The 19,684-nt window shown below is 40.8% G+C and overlaps 1 protein-coding gene across 1 annotated transcript in view; it reads left to right on the forward strand.

Annotated features, from left to right (window-relative positions):
- Positions 1 to 19,684, forward strand: part of LMLN (leishmanolysin like peptidase) — a 2,253,233-nt gene that overhangs the window by 285,100 nt on the left and 1,948,449 nt on the right. The window contains exon 4 of the mRNA XM_044073684.1: positions 4,893 to 5,071. Coding sequence (XP_043929619.1) covers positions 4,893 to 5,071 — 179 coding nt within the window. The remainder of the gene's footprint in view (positions 1 to 4,892; positions 5,072 to 19,684) is intronic.

A 19,684-nucleotide genomic window follows, 5' to 3' on the forward strand; every position in this document is an offset into this window, starting at 1 on the left:
CCACTCTAACTCTCCAGTGTGGCAGTGGCCACCTCTCAAGCGGTGGGCACGAGCATTGCCATCAGGTGGCGTGCCTGGCTTTTCCTTTGCGGGTTTGCGGAACCCTTTAAGGTGTCTTTCACTAATGGTCCTTTCAACGGGTCAACATTGTTTGGTCCCTCCGTCAAAGAGACTTTGACCCGCAGCAAGCAGGAAAGAAAGACTCTGTCCGCAGTGGAGATCAAGTTCTATACACCCCAATGATCCTCTACCAAAAATCAGAGGGGTAGTAAGAAACTTTGGATGTTTTTTGTGTTTCACTGTTGCAGTCATCACCTGTGGGTTATCCTTGCTGTGGTATTCCTCGGCTGGCTGAATGCCAGAGTCAGTGTTTTCTTGCTCCAGCTGCTGTCACTTACATACTGACATCAGGTCGTCAGTGCTATAAAGCAAAGCAGCCAACGTCATTACATCAGTTTTTCTTGCCCTAACCTGTCAGAAGTACAAGGAAATATGGTAAAGTGGTGCTGGTGGCTGAAAGCCACTGTGAGAAACTTAGGTCTCCCTAAGGAAAGCAGGACTGCAACAGTGAATATACTCGAACATCTACGACCTGACATCACAGAAGAAGAGACAGCAACCAACACAGGACCCACGACTTTGTTAATCAGGCTGACTGAAGGCTATTGCAAGCAGATAACCCAAATGTGATGACTGCAACAGTGAATACAGTCGAACATCTACATTTATGGTAAGTGTACACAACTGTACTATGTTCTTTGTGTTTCACTGTTGCAGTCATCACCTGTGGGAGGATTCCCAAAGCTGAGTAGAGGGGTGGAAGGATAAGTTATAGACCTAGGCATGGGTCAGCAAGCCCTGCACAACTGCAGAGGCAAACTCTGCCCTAGTCTTAGAAATAAGAGGTAGGTGGTAATGCTTGGTAAAGGTATGGACAGAGGTCCAAGTGGCAGCTTCCAAGATGTTCTTGGTGGGAACTCCTCTGAGGAATGCTGTGGAAGTGGAGGCTGCCCTAGTGGAATGGGGACAAATAGACTTAGGTGGTGGTTTCCCATGTAGTCTGTAGCAGAAATTTATACAGTGTGATATCCATTTGGAAATGGTTTGCTTGGAAATGGCTTCTCCTCCGCCTCTGGGGCAAAGCTGACAAGAAGGTAGTCATTTTTTTCTGAATGGTTTAGTACGGTCCAGGTAGTACCTGAGCTGTCTCTGCACATCTAATGAGTGCAGAATTTCTTGCCCCTTGTTTTGAGGGTTTAGAAAGAAGGTGGGTAGATGTATGACCTGGTTGAGGGTCACATCAGATACCACCTTGGGCATAAAGGAGGGGTTAGTCCTCAGGAAGACCCTGTTTGCATGGTTCTGGGAACCCTTCTCTGAGAAGCCCCTTCAGCACTCCTGAAGTGCTGCCGAGCTGTCCTGCCCTGGAGGCAGTCAAGGATGACTCTTCCCTCCACCCACTAGCCTGGCCAAGTATCACTTCAGGTCAGTGGGTGTTAAAGACCATTTCCAGGGGTTACTTCATACCCTTCTTTCAGTCCCTTCCAGTTCAAAGTTCCCAGACATTCCACCCCACCAAAGGGAATTTTCCCATCTCGAGGTCCAAGACCTTCTTCAAAAAAGAGCTATCCAAGAACTCCCAACAGGACAGCGAGGGTTCTGAACTTACTCTCGCTGTTTTTTGTTGCCCAAGAAGACCGGAATCCTGTGTCCCATCTTGGACCTCAGTCAACTGAACCTGTTGCTCAAGAAGTCCAAGTTCCATATGGTTACTGTTCGGTCCATTCTGCCTCTTCTGCACAAGGATGACTGGATGTGCTCAGTTGATCTCAAGGATGTGTACTATCACATTAAAATCGACAGACACTCCAGTAGATACCTGCGCTTTCGGCTAGGGACCAACCATTATCAGTTCAGAGCCCTGCCCTTTGGACTCGCACAACCCCAACCCCCCCCCCCCCGTGTTTGCCAGTTGAATGGCAATGGTGACAGCTCATCTCCTGCTGCAAGGTTTCCAGATCTTGCCATACCTGGATGATTGGCTTCTCACAGCCCCCATGAGGCATCAACTCACTACGCCACCGATTATACCCTCAGTTTCTTTCAGGGTCTAGGCATCACAGTCAACCTGCTGAAATCCCATCTTTCCACATGTTAGAACCTAGAGTTTATTGGGGTCCTTTTGGACCCAGTGGCAGTGACTGCAGCACTTACCCAATGCAGAGTTCAAATAATTCGGAACTAGGTACATCAGTTGCTGGATCTAGATAGTCTCACAGCCCACTTGATCTTGCAGGCGCTAGACACGATGGCAGCGGCTATCCAGTTGGTGCGTCTCACCAGATAACACATGCGGGTTCTGCAGTGGACAGTAGCGGTGCAATGGTCAGCTCAGTTTCATCCCAAGTCCATGACCATCAGGATATCTTGGGTGTGCTTACGTGACCTTACTTGGTGGCTCCAAGCACAGGATTTCATACTAGGCAGACCCTTCTGTCTTCCCCAACCCAAGGCCATGGCGACCACAGGCACCTCCCTGTTGGGGTGGGGAAGCATTTTTTGGGGAAGGACAGTTCAAGGCATGTGGTCCCCCATAGAGACCAAATTGCACATAAATGTCCTGGAGATGAGAGCAGTCCTTCTAATGTTGCAGCCCTTCCAAGGAGTGCCTGCCTCTCTGGACTATAGCAATTGAAACAGACATGGTTGTGGTCTGGTACATCAACAAGCGGGGGGGGGGACGACATTGTCTTATCCCCTTTGCAGAGAGGCCATGAAAAGCGTGGGAATGGATGATGTCTTCCAGGCGCTTATTCTTCTTGCAATGCACATTCTTGGCAGCCCCAGTGTGTTAGCCACCAAACTCGGCAGCTCTATCCTGAGTCCTCATGAGTGGTCCCTGAATCCTTGACATGCTGGATATTCGACAGTTGGGGGTCTTCCTTGTTGAGATCTTTTTGCCTTCCCAAACACAAATGCAGCAACTACTTTTCCCTGATCCCTCCGACAGGTGAGTCACCCATGGATGCTCTGATACACGACTGGCTTTTGGGACTTCTATATGCTTTAACCCACCCAACTCCCCTCATTCACAGAGTCTTACAGAAAGCCTGCCACCTGAAGATTCCTCTCATCCTCATTGCTACCTTTTGGCCTTGTCAGGCGTGGTTCTCCCTCCTTTGGTCTCATCTGAAATATCCGACATGGATATTGGATCCTATCCCAGATCTCATTTCCCACCCTTGGGGGCTTCCTTTTCCCAGTTTTCTGTCTCTTCATCTGACCGCATGATTCCTCCAGTTGCAGTGATCCTTTCCCAGTCCAGGCTTCCCTCTCTGGTTAAGAGTACTATCTTGGCTTGCCAAAAACTATCTACCATGAAGGTGTTTTCCAGTAAATGCAAGAGATTTTCTGTTTAGCTAAACAACACAATCTAGATCCTTTTCAGCCCCTATTCCTGACATTTTGTTGTTCTTTGCCTCGCTTTTTCACCAAAAGGCCAGTTTCCCTACAATTAAACAACAATTGGCGGCCATCTCTAATTTCCATTTGAACAAAAGTCCCACCTTTTCTTCCAGGCTGTGGAAGGCCTTCCTCAAAGGGATCTTTCTACTCAGGCCTCCTATCAATGATCCCTTCCCACCATGGGATCCCACACTAGTGTTGCAGTCTCTGACTCGGAAGCCCTTCTAGCCTGCAGCAAGTTGTGATCTTAAATTCCTGTCCTGGAAGACGGCCTTCTTGGTGGCTATTACTTCAGCCAGGAGGGCCTCCAAGATGCAGGCTGTCAACATTAAGCCCCTTTTCATGGTGCTCCACAAGGGATAGGGTGCCTCTCAGGACCAGTCCTTCATTAATCCTTAAGGTAGCCTCGGAGGCTAATCTTAACCAACACTATTCAGCTTCCTGTGTTCTTCCCCACTTTTTCTAATAAAGGGGAATATACGTTGCATTGACTGCATGGCCATAGCTACGTTTTTATTTTAAGATATCTGAAGAATTTTGGAAATCAAATCAGATCTTTGTTGCCTTTTTTCAGGCCAGGAAAGGTCAAGCAGTTTCCAAGGTATCTATTTCACGTTTGATCACCAGCTGTATTTCCTACATTTAAGAAAGCAGGCACCTGGATCTGTCCAGACCAGTAGTAGGTCAGTAGCCACATCATCTGCCTTCTTAGCGAAACTTTCTTTGGATGAAATTTGCACTGCTGCTACTTGGTTTAACCCCCCACACCTTTGTTACGCATTATAAGTTGGATTTGGTGTCAAAGAAAAGGGCTTCCTTTGGTTCCTCTGCACTTCGGCATATCCTTCCCTGAGGCCTCCCAGGGTTCATAGTAGCTGGGGACTCTGACCCATCCATGATCAGTAATGACATGGATAGCATCAGATGAAGAGTTATGTACTTATCATAACTTGGAATCTGTGCTATCCAGTGTCATTGTTGATCACATTTCCACCCTCCTTCTGGAGATATAGTAGATACGGGGGGATGTCTGTTTTTAGAGTTTTTTAGTTTTATAGGCAGTCTTCACTGCCCTTTTTTCTCAATCCAGCAATTCAATCTGCACGTTATGGGTTAACAAGGGATTATTAGAAGGGGAGGAGCTTGAACACTGGATCTGTCCTTTCAGTTGCTGGCTTGGATCCGAGGTCAGATCCAAGACCCCTCTGTGATGAATAATGACACTGGATAGCACAGATTCCAAGTTATGATAAGTACATAACTCATTTAATCTTCAAGCTGATGAGTTGATCAGAAGGGAGCAGCAATGCTAAACCATTATTGTGGAAATGGAGAATAATAAATAAATGTAAATTTAGTCTCTGATATTGTGGAATGTGTTCTTTGTGAGAATAGTAATATTGTAACATTAAATTTTACCATCTTAGCAATGCAGGGTCTGCAGTGAAAATGGCCATTACTGTGGGCTTGTTGGACCACCAGATGGATATGGGTTTCCTGGTGCAGACTTCTTGCTTTATGTCAGTGCAGTAACAACCGAGCGATGTGGTCATGAAAACATAGTGGCTTATGCTGCATACTGCCAACAGGAGGCAGAACTTGACAGGTAAGTGGTGTTTGGTGTGTGCTACTTTAGGAACGTGTACACATCATACAACAAGAGAATACTTCTGAAATCCTGGAATCATTATTGCTTGGTTACTATTACTAGTGATGTGCAGTTGGTGCAAGAAGGAAATGGTTTTTGTTGCTCTTCAGCCAAATTTTGTTGATTATTAAATTGTTTAAGAGGTATTTTAACATGGCTGCTATGGACTAGGTGTCATTTTCTTTCATGTTTGTGTCATATTTTTTTTTATTAATATGTTGCATTACTGTTGGGAACATTTTTGTATGAAAATTAGATTTGGGCTTTGATCATTCTGTTTTGTACTGCTGCCTCATAGCCTCAGTACGTACAGCAGAATTTGGAAGTTAAGACTGTCTTAGTCATAACAGATGCTGGACCCTTTACTGGAAAAATACTTTACAACTGGTATTGCATGTGGTGCCCCATCAACAGCATGAGCAAAGACAGTTGGTTTGTCATATGAAGATTGTGCCTTTTTGAAGTTTTGTTTAGCCTCTGGACATTGTAGTATTTCAGAATTTAAACAGAAAGTGATTTTCTTGTTAGTCTTTTATATTTTGTTTCAATCTGCTGTTTTTTGTCTACCCTGCACTATATTTTAACACTTTTTTTTTTCACGTTGTAAGACTTGGTTTCATACTTTCACAGTTTTTGCACAGGGTTTTTCTTACTAGTGGGAAGTTTGTTCCTCATTTCATCTTCAGTGATGTGTACCTTTTATATTGTTTGGGGCAGGTAAGCAAGGATCTGACTTAATTTACAGTTTTTTACTGGGTAATTATTGATTTTCTGTTTTGCTATCTTCAGTTCTGGTATTTTCTTTCTCTCTTACTAGAGATTGAGAGAGAAGAGCATGTATGGTCCTTGTCCTCTTCAGCTGTTTTCCACTTCTGCTATTCTGCTGGTAATCCTAACACTTACCAAGAAAATGTTCCTAATGACTAATAGGGTTAAGACTTTCAAGTGCGTTTGCAATGATAAAATGTTAAACCAGGCGTCAAGGCTTTAGAGCAGCATTGTTTCTTGGGCAAAGAGCGTGACTTCACGCACTGGCTTTAGTGACAGCTCGTAAACCCAGCCACCCAGAGGTAATAAGTTTGAGACTTTTGCTGACCTTGCTTAATATACGGCAGTATTTGTGGGAGCTCACTGATTGAAGAGATCAGCAACAAGTTCTTTCACATAATCCCAGGTCGGTGGCAGCTTGTTCTGAGAGGGTGAAGGATCAGAAAGTTAGACACCGACCATAACCTCCTCAAGGTAAACCTACTCATGACTTTGTCCCTGCTTGCTGCCTGCTCTGCCTGCTCTCTCAACTAACCAGGGGTCAAACTGGCACCTGTGTTCAGCTGACAGTGAGAGGCTTGTGAGACCTGCAGTCACCTAGGTCTTGGAGTCTCTGTTTTTTTGTAGTTGAGCAGTAAGATTGGACTATAGCTTTCCTGCATACATGACGTTCTCTGTTAGGTCTTTTAGCGTTGAGTTGGTAAATGTCTTCAGGGCTGCCGTCCGAGTCAACAGGGTTCACTGATGCAGCATGCTGAGGAGAGTCCATGGAGTCTTGAGGAGAATTTCCATATTAGCACAGCCCAGAAGATAGGTATTGGCACTTGACATTAGCTAGCTTTTAGACATATTGTGAGGTTTATTTCATGTGTGTAGGGTTGCATACTTTGGGAATGTGGCTTGATGCCAACACTAAAATCTGTGCAGCTTCTGCATCTGTCATGGTGAGTACCTTCCCATTGCTGGAGTTCCATCACCTAAGCTGAGCTGTTTGCTGTTGAATGCTCAACTCCAGACTTGTTGGCCTAGCAATGAGCCACTCGTATATAAAACCTAAGGCTTGGTTAGCTTGGTGATCTAAATCTGTTTCCTGGAAGAGTGACTTAGATGGCACCAGTACCATTATATACAATGCAGATGAGGACAATGAAATATTATTTCCTTACAGGATCACTAAGTGACTTCTGTCTCGGAGAAATCCTTTGGCTTAGAAACTAGTCAATGGCTTAGTCTTTGCCCCTACTTTTCTTAGCCTTAATGAGTGTCGGTGAAAGAAGCAGCAGCTGTGGTTTGTCCCACTAATGAAGCCTGTCCTAAGTGGCTCTCTTGTTTTTCAGTCTGAAGATGTACGTGTTCTACTGTGTTTGCTGTCACAAAGGCAAGTTCTGTGCACACTTTCCCAGCAGAGTGGAGTGACAGCCTTATCAGGAATCTTAGGGGCACAGTTCTATGTGATATCTTCAGTTCTGCACTTGTTTCAGAGATAAAATTACCTTCCTGTCTTACTGCCTGCTAAAGGAGTCGAAGGGTCCATGTTTAGTCTTTGATAGTGGTGCAGGCAGTGGAGAAGTTGGCACCTGTTCCCTGTTGTGTGGACAAGGAAAAAGTGGTTAAGACTCTAACTGCAGCTTCCACTGTTGGACTTCTTCATGGCTTGCTGTAATTTTGATTATGTGATGCTGTCTGACATGGGAGCAGGCTTGGATTTGTGACTTTGCAACATGACATGACTGAGGCTGTCATCTCTAAAGATTGACTTAATGCAAGTCATTCTTGATCTCCCTTTCCAGGGAGAGGCTTCCTTAGGATGAGCCTTCCATGAGCTAAAAAAGAAGAAGGTCTGAATTATCCTCAAAGGTTTCTATGATGTCACTCAGACTCTTCTGCTTCTCTTGAATGAGCCCAGTTCTGTAGGAAGAAGAATGTCCCAATTAGTATAAAGACGGCCCTAAGTGTCATGCATCCCTTCCCCTGTGGTTGCCTTCACCAGATCTGCCATGAGGATGATCCCCCCTGGCCCAACAATGCAGTCTTGTATTTTGAATGTCTATAGAAGAGGAGAGGGCATTCTCCAAGTTTGCTGTAGATTGGACAGCGTCCCAAAGGACCAGTGGGTGGTTGGTGTGGTTTTAGATGACCACATCTTAGATCCTCCTGCAGAAGGAGGGCTGTACTAAGAGAACAAGCCATCACCACAAAGCACTTGAGTCAGTCCCAAGCTATATTTCTGAGAGAAGTTAGGACATACGGAGAAAGAGGATTAGACTCAAGGAAACCAAGAAAAAAAGTGTAAGGGTCTAATAAAGTGGGGAAAAGGGAAATAGGATGTAGTCACAGAAATAAAATTCCTCCAGTACTTCTTGAGCAGAGGATATTTCCAGTATGATGCCTCCCAAAAGCTGAGATCAGACACCACGCTCTGTAGTATCTAAAGACTTCTATGTGATTCTGGTCAGAACCTTCATTAGCACCTAAATTGAGTTCTTTAGAATATTCCTGTATGCCTGTTATAAAGGTTTTATCCACTATGCTTCAGTCAGCTTCTGCTATGCTTGACTTTCTGCCAGTTGTTTATAAAATCTTTGACAAAGAATATTTCATCACAGTACAATAAAGTGCAAGGCAGCAGAAAACACCACTACAATTTTTTTTCCTTGGACCAGAATATGTCTAAGTTTACAATGCAGTTAAACCTTCATTTGGAGTGACAAATGTGCCATATGCCAAGGGGGGCTCTTTTTTTGTGGTAGATTTTCCCAATATTCTAGGAGCTAGTGGTGATATGTCCTCAGCCTTTAAATTTACCCGTAGATATTACAGGTAATCAATTATGAATATTTTTAGCTGGACTGCAGCAGATTCTTCATCAGCAAACAAAAAATACAGAAAAAAATTATGGTAATTCTAGATTCAGAATGGTCATTTCCTCCTCTGTACAGTACTTTCAAAGATGTTATGAAACTTGACAAACAAGTCCCAGACTTAAATAAAATTACGCTTTAGAGAGTACCAAAAACAAAACAACTTCAAAATAATAATGATATCCTAGGTCTGTAATACACAATAAGCTCCAGAGCTGAAAAATATAAAGAATCTTTTTTTTAAAATGATAAACGTTAAGCGCTTTCGTCCCTTTTAGCTATTTACAGGATTTCTTCAGAACAGTTAACTACTAAAACACAATCCTTATATACAGGAAGCACCACAAATCAATTTCCTTTGTTAATTGATGCTTAATGTTAAAATAAGCTTTTTACAAACTTTCCTAGAAAAACAGTTAAAAACATTTCAAACACGGTCTTATTACTCAGTAAGTATAATGCTTGTAAATTCAAAGCTCTTTTCTTCAAAATGGATAGTAAAGAAAGATATTCATGTAACCCTGGGGAAAAAAGGGAGTTTAACTTAACAATCCATTGGAATTCTTTTACTTCAGTGTTTAATTTCCACCAGCCATCACTGACATTAATAGCCACTACCTCCAGGATCCCAAACTGAAATTTGTTAAACTCTTGGCATACTAAAAACAAATGTTTATATAAGGAATTGTTCATATTTGCCTTGGAAATGGCATGTAAGTGTTCATCTATTCTTTTTCTAAACATTCTTTCAGTCTTCCCCACATAGTGCGTACCACATTTATCAAAAATTGCAATATAAATCGAACTTTGGGTGGCACAATTCCCTTTGCGTAATCTAATGTGCCTAGAAATACCTTTAACTTCTACAGAATCAGCTTCCAAAACGTAGCGACATTGCTTACATGAACCACACCTTCTAGTACCCTTTAAAGCTAGAGGGGGTTCAATGTAAGTTTGTTCAAAAAGATTTTCAAAACTCTTTCCAGTTTTATGTATAAAAAGGGGTCTGTGCCTCAAAATTTCCAGAACATCCGGATTCCCTTTAAAAATTATCCAGTTTTTTGCCATAATATCCCTGACCTCTTTGGACCCAAAACCATAAGGGACTACCACACTACTAGAAAAAAATCTTTGTTAGAAGTAGTCTTAGCCTTTTTTGGCATTATGCCTGCAGTTTTGTCACCTAAGAGGGGTTTATACTTTCCCCAGTCTGATAAAACTTCATCAACCGCTTTCTGCAACTTATTAACTTGTTAGCCTCTATTTTCAAACATTCCCTTAATTTTAACTATTTCTGTTTTAAATACATCCACTGCAGAACACATCCTAGCAACTTGGACCAACCGGCCCTAAAAAATATTCTTTTTCATATCCTTAGGATGATTGCTATGAAAATCCAAATAGCGATTGGAAAATGTTTCTTTTTCTATAAATTCTAGAAGCAAAACAACCCCTTACTTTGTCCTTGTACTGGGTAATGTCACTATTTGTGGTGGAAGTAAACTTAAAATATGTATAAATGTTTAAATAATCTACAAAATAATCAGCTGTCTCAGTGGTATCATTCTACAAAATAAAAATATCATCATGCTACCCAGTTCTTAAAATATGCGGAACAAAAGATATGCCTTTTCTCCCAGGCATAGAGATCTAAATTAGCGTAAATGGGTGCACAGCTGGCACCCATAGCTACCCCTGAAATTTGTTTGAAATATTCACCCTCGAAGGTGAAAAAATTGTTAAGTAAAACATATTCCAAAGCTGACATAAAATTAATCAACTATTCACTAAGCCTTGTAAGGCTCCACATTGCATCATAAAGTAAGTATAAGCCTTCTTTATGGGGAATAGATGTGAATAAATCAACCACATTGATAGTAGAAAAAGAACAAGCTTCACTGTACCAATTCATATCTGTCTTGGTTAGAAACTCCCAAGAGTCTTTCAGTAAATAAGGGACCAAATCAATACAATTAAGAATCCTATCGATAAACACCCCCAAAGAGTAAATGCGGCTATTGTGAGCTTAAATAATAACCCTAAAGGTGGCGGTTCTATGTCTTATTGGACTTTTGGAATGCCAAAAGCCACTGGAATCGGGGGGGGGTACTCATATCTTAGGAAATCAAATAAATCTTCAGAACTAGCCCCCTGTAAAAGGGAATCTTCCAAGAAAAACTGTAGCTTCCTATGAGCTATAAAGACTTGATTCTTTGAGGCTTCATGATATCTGGTAGGGTCATGGAATAATAATAAAAGATTAACATAATCCATCTAATCACATATTACAATACCCCCTCCCTTATCCGGTTTCATGATTCTTAAGGTTTCATTCTTCCTTATTTTGTGCATTAAACTAAATTCATCCTTGGTTAAATTAAAAAGTCTGTTTTTATTACAAGCCAAAGCACAATGAAATTCTGATAAACAGGCTTTTTCATAAGTCGAAATAGCAGGGTGCAAAGGGGGGTTAAAACAGCTCTTCTTCAAAGCCATGTCATGGCCAACCTTATAAGTTTTGTTATGTTGTTCTTTAAACAGTTGAAAATATAACTTTCTGGTGAACAACTTAAATTCAGTTATAACATCCACAACCCCCACTTTAAAAGAGGGTACAAATTAAATCCCTTCTTAAATAGTGTAAAATGCGTTTCATCTAATACCATGTTTATATAACTGTAAATGTTAAAATCCTGAAAAGTATTAAGTTTACCTCCATAAGCTGTTAATATTTTATTTAAAATGTCTTTCTGTGGTTGTGAAATATTCATTTCCTCCATGTTTTCATGATACTTAAAACCACAGTTAAACCAGAAGACAAGCCTTAAAGCAACTCTTAAGCGTTAATGTAACTTTATTTCATGCTTTTGTCAATAGCAATAGACGACTTCAGAAAAAAATTACACAAAAAATACATAAGCTTAAATACTTGAAAATCATGTTAAACAGTCACAATAAACATACAATTAAAAACACTTCTAATGTTAATTGCCCCTTTATTTAACCCTTTGACTTTTATACTGCTATAGCCAACCTATGGTCCTTCAGAAAACATTTAAGTTTCAAGGGACCTGTGTAACACAGGCATCTGTCTTATGGCTAGAGATGGTCCAGAGGAAAACAAGTTCATCAGCTTCAACTAAGGAGGAAAGGCTAGATAAAATAAAAAAATATTTCAAATGACTGTATGTTTTTAACCACCTCCCTACCCCGTTTGCTTTAGGGAGCAGTTTTCAACACCATCTTTCTGCACAGTAATAACCACGGACAGTAACTTGGCTTGTTGCTCAAGGTTACACCATAGAATTTCAAGAGAACCACCAGTGCAGTCTGTTTCACTGACTACATTGCAGATGGCAGCGAAGTCTGCATTTAATATATTTGCATTTGATAAAAAAGCAGTTTGAGTACCTTCTGGAAAACTGGGCAAAGATTTACTTGAGGCTCTTCCTGGTTTACAAAAATGGGCAACCTCTCGGGATCAGTTTTAGCTGTGTCATTCCTGAACAAGTTAATAAATGCATTCATACTAGAAAGTTACTCCGAAAGCATGTTTTCTGAGTGAACAATGTTTTTGTGGGTCAGCTCAGGGTATGGAAATGCCTGTTTGCACATATTCATTGTCCCTATTTACAGATAAATTGTACATCTATGGAAACAAAATGTAACATTTTACTTTATACAGAAAGAGTTCATCTGTTTGTGTACTTCATAAAAGGGAAAGAATTTCTGCTTGATAATAAACCAGCATTTGAGTGGTTCACCTGCTGCACAGCCGAGTCTAGTAAACCTTTGGAAGCCATAAAATTTCCTCCAGAAAAACAGCATCATCAGTACCTTATTTAAAACTATTTAATCACAAGAAAAATTGGAAGCTAACACTTGGTGAACTTGTCTATACATGTATTAAACATTGCAGGCTGGAAGCTTACCACAAAGTGTGTGCAGGAGAGTCTGTAAATATCCATTTCCCACTGCTTTGGTACTATCAGAGTGATTGATTCACTCTTACAGTAATCCTCTGTAAATGGGACAGTACGGCTGTGCAAGATATGTAGCATAACAGTAATTTTTTGAGGAGAGGTCCCTATCCTCCCTCCTTTCCTCAACATGAGAGCTGTACTTAATAGAAACTGTTAGCAATTCCCAGTTTTACTTTTACCAGTTTATTACAGTAGTTTGCATTGTTTGTCATTTAGGGCATTAACACACATGATAATTATTCTCACTGCTGCAGTAGACTTTGACTGAACGGGCTGTATCCTGCTTAGGATACAATAACCAGGCAACTTCACAATGCTATAGCTCCTTCTAACACCTACACTCTGACTACTGTCTGGCTAGCCCCTTGGAGAGAAATCAGAAGTCAGTGCGTAGACAGTTTCAGTACTTCATTTCCGTCTTGAGAGGAAGCAGCTCTGAGGCCTTACAATTGAAGCAATCTGCATCAAGGTTCATTTCAGACAGATAAACACCCACAGGGTATCCTTTCACACATAAGTTGCAGTTTTAAGAAAATATTTATATATTTTATTTTCTGACTTAAAATGATATTTCCCCTTTAAAAATCTGGTATTTTTTTTTACTATAGCATAAGTTTCTGTCAGGTAATATTATTTTTAGAATTATTTTTAAGTATCAGGGCTGAAGTTGTGGTAAAAGTGTGCTGTTTTCAGAACATGTGTTTGTGTCCTAAGTTTTTAGGATCAGGAAATGTTTTACTGGGTAGAAAATGTAAATGCTTTTGTACACGTCTTGACCACTTCCCTTCAGTTCATTCTGTCTGGGCACTTCATAAAAGAGGCTTTGAGTTCTGACAGAGAATCTGATTATGTAAATTTTCATTCATTCTTGACTCTTGTGTTTCGGTTCTACCGACTCGGCCATTATATCAAGCTTGCGCCAGCCAGAAACTCTCAAGCTAAGGCTACCCATAGTGCCTCTCTTCCCTTCTCCTCAGATCTAGTTTGCCATGTAGAATTTTGGACACAACTGCCGTGCTCTCAGTTAAGTGTTAATCTTTATATATATATATATATATATATATATATATATATATATATATATATATATGGGTTCCTATCTAATGGCCGAATTAACAGAATGCCGAATTACACATTCCCGAGACGAGTTTGCCAAACTTACATATTGCTGATCAGTTAAACTGCCAAATAACACTATGCAAAAGCACACTACAGTGGGGAAAGTGAATTTACGCGTTTCCCCACTGTAGTGCAGTCTCGGAGTTGGTATATTTAAGTAGGGAGGGTGAGGGGGGGCACAGCTCCCAACATGGGAGGTGCAGGGGGGAGAAGTCCCCCTGCAAAAACATTTTTTATGGTGTGTACTAGTGTGTTTAAGCTTACCTTAAGTTTCTGGTGCTTTGCTTGTGAAGTCCACCATGATTAACGTACGAGGTACGCTATGGAATACGTTCAGGTACCGTTCATGTTCTATTAGGTGCATTTCGATCTGCCCTTCCTTCGGGGACAATTGCTATTCATTTAGCTGCTATTTCAAATTTTCATAATGGTTTTGACTGCCTTTCTTAGATGTCTTATCGCCTTTGCCAAACCTTTCTAAAGGGTGTTTTGCATTTGAAACCATCGTTTAAAGAGCCCATTGAGCCTTGGAATTTAATGCTAGTCTTACAAAATTTGGTCCGTCAGCCCTTTCAGCCAGGAGCCACCTGTGATGTCAAATATTTATCTTGGAAAACCTTATTCCTTATAGCCATCACATCGGCCAGAAAAATATCAGAATTGCATGTATCATTTTTCACAGAGAGAGAGTATCACTTAGAACTAACCCCTCCTTTCTGCCTAAAGTAGTATCAGACTCCAGTATTAATCAGTCTATAGATCTACCAGATTTCTTCCCAAATTTTTCAAACAAGGGAGAATAGTGTTTGCATTTGTTGGCTGTACACAGACAATTACATTTTTATTTGGATAGAACAAAATCGTTTAGGAAATCGGACCAGTTGTTCTTATCCTAGTCGGGTACTTGACTGGGCAAACCAGTTTCCAAGGTTACTTTATCGAAATGGTTGAGAGATTGCATCCCCTTTGTTTATGACCAGAATAAGCTAAACTTATCAACAAATGTTAGGGTCCATTCTACCAGGTCAGTTTCCGCTTTGGTAACCTTTCATTCCAGAGCCTCTATGAATGACATTTGTGCAGCAGCAATTTGAGCTACTCCACATATCTTTATCACTCATTACAAATTGGACATGCTGTCCAGGGGAAGAGCATCCTTTGGCGCTATGGTGCTTAGGAATATCCTTCCTTAGGGTCTCCCGGGGCATAAAGTAGCTAGGGACTCTGTCCCAACAGTCAAGAATGAATGAAGATTGACAACATCAGATAAAGAAGTTATGTTCTTACCATAACGTTCCATCTGTGTTTTCGATCTTCATTCATTCTTGACGTCCCACCCTCTTACCCCCTCCAAGAGTCCTAGAGGTTCAGAACTAGTCCTGGTTTTCTAGTAAGGTAGTTGCTCAGACAAAGCTTCAGCACTTTTTTTAATTTTTTTTTCCCCATTCAACGGGCAAGACTCGATCTGAGGGGAAGGGAAGAGGGGCACTATGAGTAGCCTTAACTTGAGAGTTTCTGCCTGGTGTGAGCTTGATATAATGGCCGAGTTGGTTCCGAGGATGGAACCGAAACCCAACAGTCAAGAATGAATGAAGATCGACAACACAGATGGAACGTTATGTTAAGAATGTAACTTCTGTTTTTGTGTGTGTGTACTGCTTGTGCTTTACTTTTGAAAGAGACTGCGTGGGGAAGGTTGTGTGTCTGCTGTTTGTGAACACTTGTCTAATAACTTATCTGCTGACTGACTTGTTCCAGCAGTGCTTATTGATGATCAGGTTAATCCTGGGCTACAGCATGAATACTTACACCAGTACTGGTGGCTAATCTCACTCCATGTCTGTAAAGAAAAACAACACATTAAGGAGCTCTTGCTGCCACTGTGGGCTTGGACAGTACTTCAGCTGTTAGTAGGTGACAATATAGTGGCTGACTGTTCCTCACATTCAGGATTGACTTTGTCAGTATATACTGTACCCACTGCATTTTGAGAAAGAAAAAAAAAAACATGTTTCAAACTTATGAATATTCATGAATAAATAATTTTGATTGGCTCTGTTTAAGTATTTAAATGATGATTAAAATGGAACATTGTGTCACATTGTGTTAGAAGGCTGAAGGCGAAACTAGTCTGTTATTGACACAAGTATTTAATAAATTTATTGAACTCTGTGCTGCCTTGCTGGTCTATTTGGTGCTTTCTACTTGGTTTGGACCGTGCAAACCCTCGTGCATAGGACTTGGTATGACTGTTCCTCAAACCACTCACATTTTACACAATATTACTGTGTTATAGCTCCCTCAGCCACCATACCTTCTTCAGCTGTTTCAGTGTCTGATCTGGGGATGGGAGAACTATCTTTTGTAAGTCTGAGAGAAACTTTGAGAGGTTCCTCTTGGGTTGGCCAGGGAAACAGACTTCTTGCCAAGAGTGAAATGCCATCACCTAGTTGGTTTTCTTCTAGGAAGGTCCCTAGAAAGAAGAACACCAAAAAGATTAAGCATTGTTCATCTAAGTATATTGTGTTTATTCATAAAAATGATTTCCTCTGCTAAGCCAGGAAGTTATTGCAGGCTTTTAATTCTGAAACTCAGAAATCCTTACCAGAGTGCAATCTCAGTAAGGAAATCAATGAGGAAAGTTTGTCAGAGTATTCTGACACTGACAAAGACAGGTAGTCTTCTACTGGAGATTGCCAAGCCCAAATCTCTGACTCTGAGGAAAGTTGATCCATTCTAGCTCCCTTGGGTGAGTTTTCCTTTTCAGAAACTGTTTCCAGGATGAATGATGCATTTTTTTGAGAACAAGTGGATATTCCATCCTCAACTGAGGAGATATTATGAGATGTTGCAAATGGATGTGCCACATTCTATACCCATCCCTCCTATTTTACCATCCTTGGAGGATGTGTTAAATGCTGCATGTAATAATCATGACTGTCAAACTTCAGTCCCAGGCAGATAGACTTCATAAAGTACCTCAAGCTAACAAATTCTTGTTTTTCTCAACTTAGATATGACCCAGTTGCCATTTTGTCCTCTTCATCAGCTGGAAACAGACTTTTAGTCAATACTAACCCTTCTCCTATAGGTAAAGAAAAGTACTGGATAGATTTGGAAAGATAATTTTTCTCTTTTTCTTTAGCATACACAATTCTTAACTACCAAGCACAATGTGGACATTTATTCTTAGCTGTGTAGATAGTTTGAAGAAAAACTCTGACACACTTCCTTCAGAAGGTAGTTGCTATCCGAGTCCTGTTATTTCTGACTGGTTTCAAGTATCTAAACATGCTTCAACGAGAGTGTATGATTGTGCAGATACTGTGTCTAGGGCTGCTTTTACAGTTTTGTAGAGGCATGCCTGAATATGTAACCAAGAGTTTGCTGATGAAGTAAAGTCTGACATTTTAAACACTATTTTGGGTAAGAAAGTTTTGTTTGGCCCTTCTGATACTTGGGTCCTCAAACAATTAGATAAAAAAGGGAAATTAATTTAGAACATTTCTAAGATTTCTTCAAGTCCTCCATTAAAAATCTCTCAAGTCCTCTACCCCCTTTAAAAGGCAAAAGTAGTAATCCCTGCCACCTCCTGGCAAACAGGGAGTAAAAAAGAGATGGCAGGATGGGAAAAGTGGGATCCTTTAAAAAAAGTCTAATCCTTCAGAATGACTATGCCAGCATTCTGACTCTTCCCTCTTACTCTCCTACCCATGTCTCTAAATCTGCCTCAGAAACTGGCTCTCAATATCCAGTTTGGCAAAAGATTTTGTCAGACTTTTGGGTGATAAGTGTTTCAGGAGTATTACAGTTGGCACTGGATGTACACAACTCCTTTCAGGGGAATTCCTCCCCACTTTCTGAACCAAGCATAGCTTGTTTCCTCAGATTTCATCTCTTGCTTAACCCTACGAATCAAAGAATCAGTGCTTTAAATAAAATAGGGGAAAGGCTTCTATAACTGAAAGTTTCTGGTTCCAGAGAAAGAGCATTCATGGTGACCAGGTCTAGAACTTTCCTTTTAAGGCTATTTGTGAAAGTACCTTACATCTGAAGGATATTTATCGTCACATCTCAATAGCTACAGGCTTCAAGATTTTTTCAGAATATCTGTGTCACGCTATCATTTCTCTACATAACCCACTGCGTTATTTACAGTTCCAAGGGTATTTACAAGTGTGTAGCTTCAGGGATAGCTCATTGCAGGCTACAAGGCATTCAGATATTTCATTATTTAGATAACTTATCTTTGCAGAGTTTTTTGCCAAATGTCAAGAATTCTTAGCATTGGTTTCTTCTTTCCTTGCCAATCAAAAATTCCAGATAAATGTTTAAAAATCCTCTGACTCCATCATAAAGGATTGTGTTTCTGGGCTGCCTTCTAGACACTTCTCAGCAAAAAGCTTTTCTTTTAACCACAAATGGTGGATATTTATCTAGAAACTTTCCTGAGCTTCTCTGATTAGTCTCCGACTTCAGCAAGAGAATGTCTCAGGATGTTAGAGGTCATTGCTTTTGTGATTCTCTTGATTCTTCTCACCAGGTCACATATTAGAAAATGTCAGTGGCTTCTAAAAGACACTTGGACCCAACATTGTCATCCTCTGGAATTTCAGATTCTAATTTTGGGCTTTATCAAAAAGGAACTGCACAGTTGACAAATGGCTCAAAGTCTAGGTGTAAGGCCTGTGGAACTTTTCAGAGACTAAAGCTGTAAATGGCAGAGATGTTGGCTGTGATCTATGCCATAAACTCTCTTCATTGTCTGTGGTCCTCAGGACTTCTACAGGTAATTACAGACAAACACCACAGTGATGTGATACATAAACGGAAGGGGAGCACCAGATCTTTACCCTCTGTGCAGGCTGGCCATGATATTTAGGGAGGTAGCTCTTCAGAATGGTTTAACCCTCCAAGCATATTGCATTCTGTGAGAGCAAAATGTAGTGGCAGGCAACCTGAGTAGGACCAGGACAAACCCGCCTGAATGGAAATTGAATGAAGGGTTCGTCAGGAATGGATCTAATTATGGGCAACACCTCAAATATATCTATTTACCTCCAGACAACTAAACAAATTTTGCACCAGGACTCCTTGCAGGCAGGCCTGGAAAACAGATGCATTCTCATTTGCTTTCAGGGGTATTCTGAAAATTCAGAATGATTCTCTCTCCAGAAATCATTGTTTGAACTCTCTTTTGGCCCAGGCAACACTGGATCTCCCTTCTTAAGGAATTGGCCAAGAGTGCAATTACCACAAGCTTCCTCAAAGATTGGATCTTACTTGTATAAGGAAAGGGGAGTTTGATACTAGACTAGCTGCCTTAAAAGGTCATTTTAAGCCTGACCAATAACCCAAGGTGAAAATCAGCCACTTCAATACCATAATGTTTGCACAATCCCCAGTGCAACAGTCTTCCCATATTATTATGCCTTTCAGTATACAATCCTTCTGCCATTAGTATATCACAGCCAGCAATGAGGTGTGCAACTGTTTCCAATTCGGATTTACAAAACTTGTATTTGTCTGTTTGTTCCACATGTTCAATGGACTTTATAAACTAACGTTTACGCAGCCCGCTATCTTGGGCCACCAATATTAACCTTTCATCTCTTGGTTTGAATTTGCCTTTCCTTAACCATTTTTGCATTCATTCCTGATCAACATGAGGTTCTTCCAGAAGTTTTCTGCACTTGCAACTATGTTTATGCTTTTTCCACACTTCTTGCCTTTTCATCTGATCCTTCACCTTATATTATATCTTTTGTTTTGTGGCACATTCAGTTGCTGCCTGATTTTTATCTACTTTTGGTTTGATTTCCATTCCTGCTTGACGCCGA

The sequence above is a fragment of the Protopterus annectens genome, chromosome 6.part0 (genome assembly GCF_019279795.1).
Source record: "Protopterus annectens isolate FY-2018-M chromosome 6.part0, PAN1.0, whole genome shotgun sequence".
NCBI lineage: Eukaryota > Metazoa > Chordata > Ceratodontiformes > Protopteridae > Protopterus > Protopterus annectens.